Source organism: Pteropus alecto, unplaced genomic scaffold (genome assembly GCF_000325575.1).
Source record: "Pteropus alecto unplaced genomic scaffold, ASM32557v1 scaffold25, whole genome shotgun sequence".
Taxonomy (NCBI): Eukaryota; Metazoa; Chordata; class Mammalia; order Chiroptera; family Pteropodidae; genus Pteropus; species Pteropus alecto.
Genome location: NW_006441955.1, coordinates 16642010 through 16644950, shown reverse-complemented (window position 1 = coordinate 16644950; position 2941 = coordinate 16642010). Strand labels below are relative to the sequence as shown.

At 44.8% G+C, this 2941-nt stretch overlaps 1 protein-coding gene across 1 annotated transcript in view; it reads right to left on the bottom strand.

The window, feature by feature from the left end:
• Positions 1–1864: 1864 nt before the first annotated feature.
• Positions 1865–2941, bottom strand: part of IL12RB2 (interleukin 12 receptor subunit beta 2) — a 56977-nt gene continuing 55900 nt past the window's right edge. The window contains exon 16 of the mRNA XM_025051947.1: positions 1865–2368. Coding sequence (XP_024907715.1) covers positions 1865–2368 — 504 coding nt within the window. The remainder of the gene's footprint in view (positions 2369–2941) is intronic.

The window sequence follows — 2941 nt, the reverse complement described above, 5'->3', positions numbered from 1 at the left end:
AGATGGATATCAGGTCATCAAAAGAAAAGGCTAGGAAAATGGGTATTGCAAGAAAGGTGATAGGATGTTGGGTTTCTGAGGATCTGGCCTTTTTTGCCTTTGCTCATTGCAAACAAGGCACCACATCATGGGTGCGGACAAGCCAATGCTGAAGCTGCTGAGAGAGAAGGGACTACAGTGGGGTGCTGCACAGCTGCTAAATAGAGTAGAATGAAGATGTAAGGAAAGAGCTTGAGCTTTTCAAAGCCTGGGAAAACCAATTTCATTAAGTCTGGAATGTCAGGAAGCATAGAAAGAGTTAAACATGAATAAGTAGAGCAGTGTTCAATTTCTAGAGCTCTGAGGGACATCTATCTGGTAAACCAAAGCTGCCTCAATTCCAGCGTTTGGGTGGGATGGGGGTAGGGATTTAAGAAAAAATTTTGGGCCATTCTTTCTGTTTTTAGCAAGGATGCTATTAGCATTTAGACCAAGACTCTTCCCCACCTGCGTAGCAGAAGTGCCTATAGGGAAAGGTTAGAGGCATTGGTGGGCGAGGGGAGGGTGACAAGCCAGGGGCCACAGCTCTAAAGGAGTAAAATGTATTATGTTCCAAATTTGTGTTGGGGAAAGGAGAATTATTTTCCAGGCTCAACTTGAACTGTTTGAGGACCAGCTCAGAGTCTTCTTGAGGAAAGGGCAGGAAGCCTTTGGGTACAGGGGACTAACAAGTGCAACTGTGGCAGTTTGGGTCTTGAGCCCTAAGACAGCCCTAGTCCTTGAAGAAACATGGGTCAGAGAGCCTTTGTCTCACTCCTTTTCAAGACATTTCAGAGGGAGGCTGCTTACTCAAGGTCCTAAGGTGGGTTTATGGTGGCTTTCCACCATCTAGCTGCTCTCGATTCACTGAACGGTGAAGACAAATCTAGGGAAAAGGTACATTCTTAGGCTTCCATGAATGACAGTCATGGCTATCTTGGGAGTCCTTTTATTTTGGTGTTCACCTGGGTCTTTTTTTAATTGACAATATTAGTTTCAAGTATACAGCATAGTGGTTAGACATTTATATAATTTATGAATTAATCCCCTCCGATTAGTACCCACCTGGAACTATACATAGTTATTACAGTATTGTTGACTATAGTATCGATGTTGTACTTTACATTCCCCTCTTTTGTAACTACCAATTTACTTAATCCCTTCCACTCACCAGGGCCTTTTATGACCTCATTTGTAAAACGGCTGATCTGTTTTGACGGTTCCCCTGTAATTCTTGCTAGTGTATCCACCACCTAGATTCTTGTTTCTAATACTTGCAGCCACTAATCATGCATGACTTTTCATTAGAATCAAAATTCAGTTCCTCAGTAATACTAGACACATTCTAAAGTGCCAGCAGCCAATGTGGTTACTGTCTGCTGTATTGAACAGTACAGATATATATAGATATATCTATATATAGAGATATATATATAGAAGATGTCTATTTCAGAAAGGCCTATTGGACAGTGCTAATCTAGACATATAAGACCTGGTATATAGTAGCTGTTTTATAAACAGTTGCATGAATAGTCCTCTGGACTGTGTGTCATTGCTAGTAAGAGTTGGTTTCCACTTGCCCCTTTCCCCTTTCTGGCAGCAAAGTTGTAGGAACTTAGATTGGAGTCTAGGTCCACATAGTGCAGGATATAATCTTAAGGCTTTGGAGAAGGCAAGATGAGGTATCTGGGTTACAGCCAATTTTCAGTTCCTGAGATTCACCCTGAGCTGGCTTGACTGCTCTCTAGCTGCAACCAGACATGGTAGCACCTAGAGGTGATGACAACTGGAGCAGGGGACTGGGTAGGTGGGCATGCTGTGTGCTGATGTGGGGTACACTGACCACTCAAAGCATGAGGGAGCCGCACCCCATTTTTAACTGATCCAGAGTCAGCTTTTCACCACAGGAGAAGGTGAGTGGGTGAAGGGAACTTGAGAAAACAGAGAGAGAAATGTGCTGAGGCTCCAGTTCTTCCAGGGGGTCAGTTATAGGAGCCTCTTGTGAAGGGAGATAATCTGTGTTGGAGGGTAAGTAACCTTCATGGGTAGGAAGGTAGTCCACAGGGAGGACCGTAATGGAGCTCGCTGGTTTTACTGGCTTTGAGTGAGAGTCCCTGCTCTCCAGCACCTTATACAGATCCACTAGTCCTGTCTCCGCTGTGAGAGCTCTTTGAGGTGGTGGGCTTGAGACACTGTCTTCCTCAGAAGTATAGTGATCTTGAACTCGTCCCTTTTCTGGCCAGATGGAATGAAGGGGACGTCTGAAGACTGGGATCACTTGAAAGACTTCATCGATGACCAGGGGCTCAGGTTCTTCAGAAGTGGGCCAGTCCATGGGCAGCTGCATTTTCTGAGAAAGAGGAGGGAAAGGCTCATGTGGCTATGTTAGAACCCACTTCTCCAGGGTTCCAAAAGACCTCACAGCCTGCACTGCCTAGTCAGCTCGAGGTGGGACACTGAGCCCTTAACTTCATGAGTTAAAGTAGTTAACATTGTCAGGGAGTCAGACAGGAGCCATGGTCCCCTCAATCCCCAGCCAGTGAGTGATCCTTCAACCAGACTCTGGCGAGTCAAACTGCACTAGCTGCTCTTCCTTAAGGACAGAGGGCACACTGGTTGCAAAGGAAAGGCTGAGCTTGTCTCTGGAGAAGGAGACGGTAACTTTAAAAGGGTCACACTAGAGCGGAATCCTGAGAGGTATATTTTCCAGATAGGAAAGTTGTGGGCAGGGAAGACTGGTCTATTCTGTAACCTGCTAGTTCTTAGGAAAGTGAGGCTTTGGAAATTGGAGGTCATGTGTTAAAGGGACTTTTAAAGGATGCAAAGGTTCAACTATTGAAAGGTTATAGGCAGGGTAATATCTTCGTCAGTTCTGCTCTTAGTGGAATAACTTCTTTGGAAGAAATTTTCATATTTTTTTCCC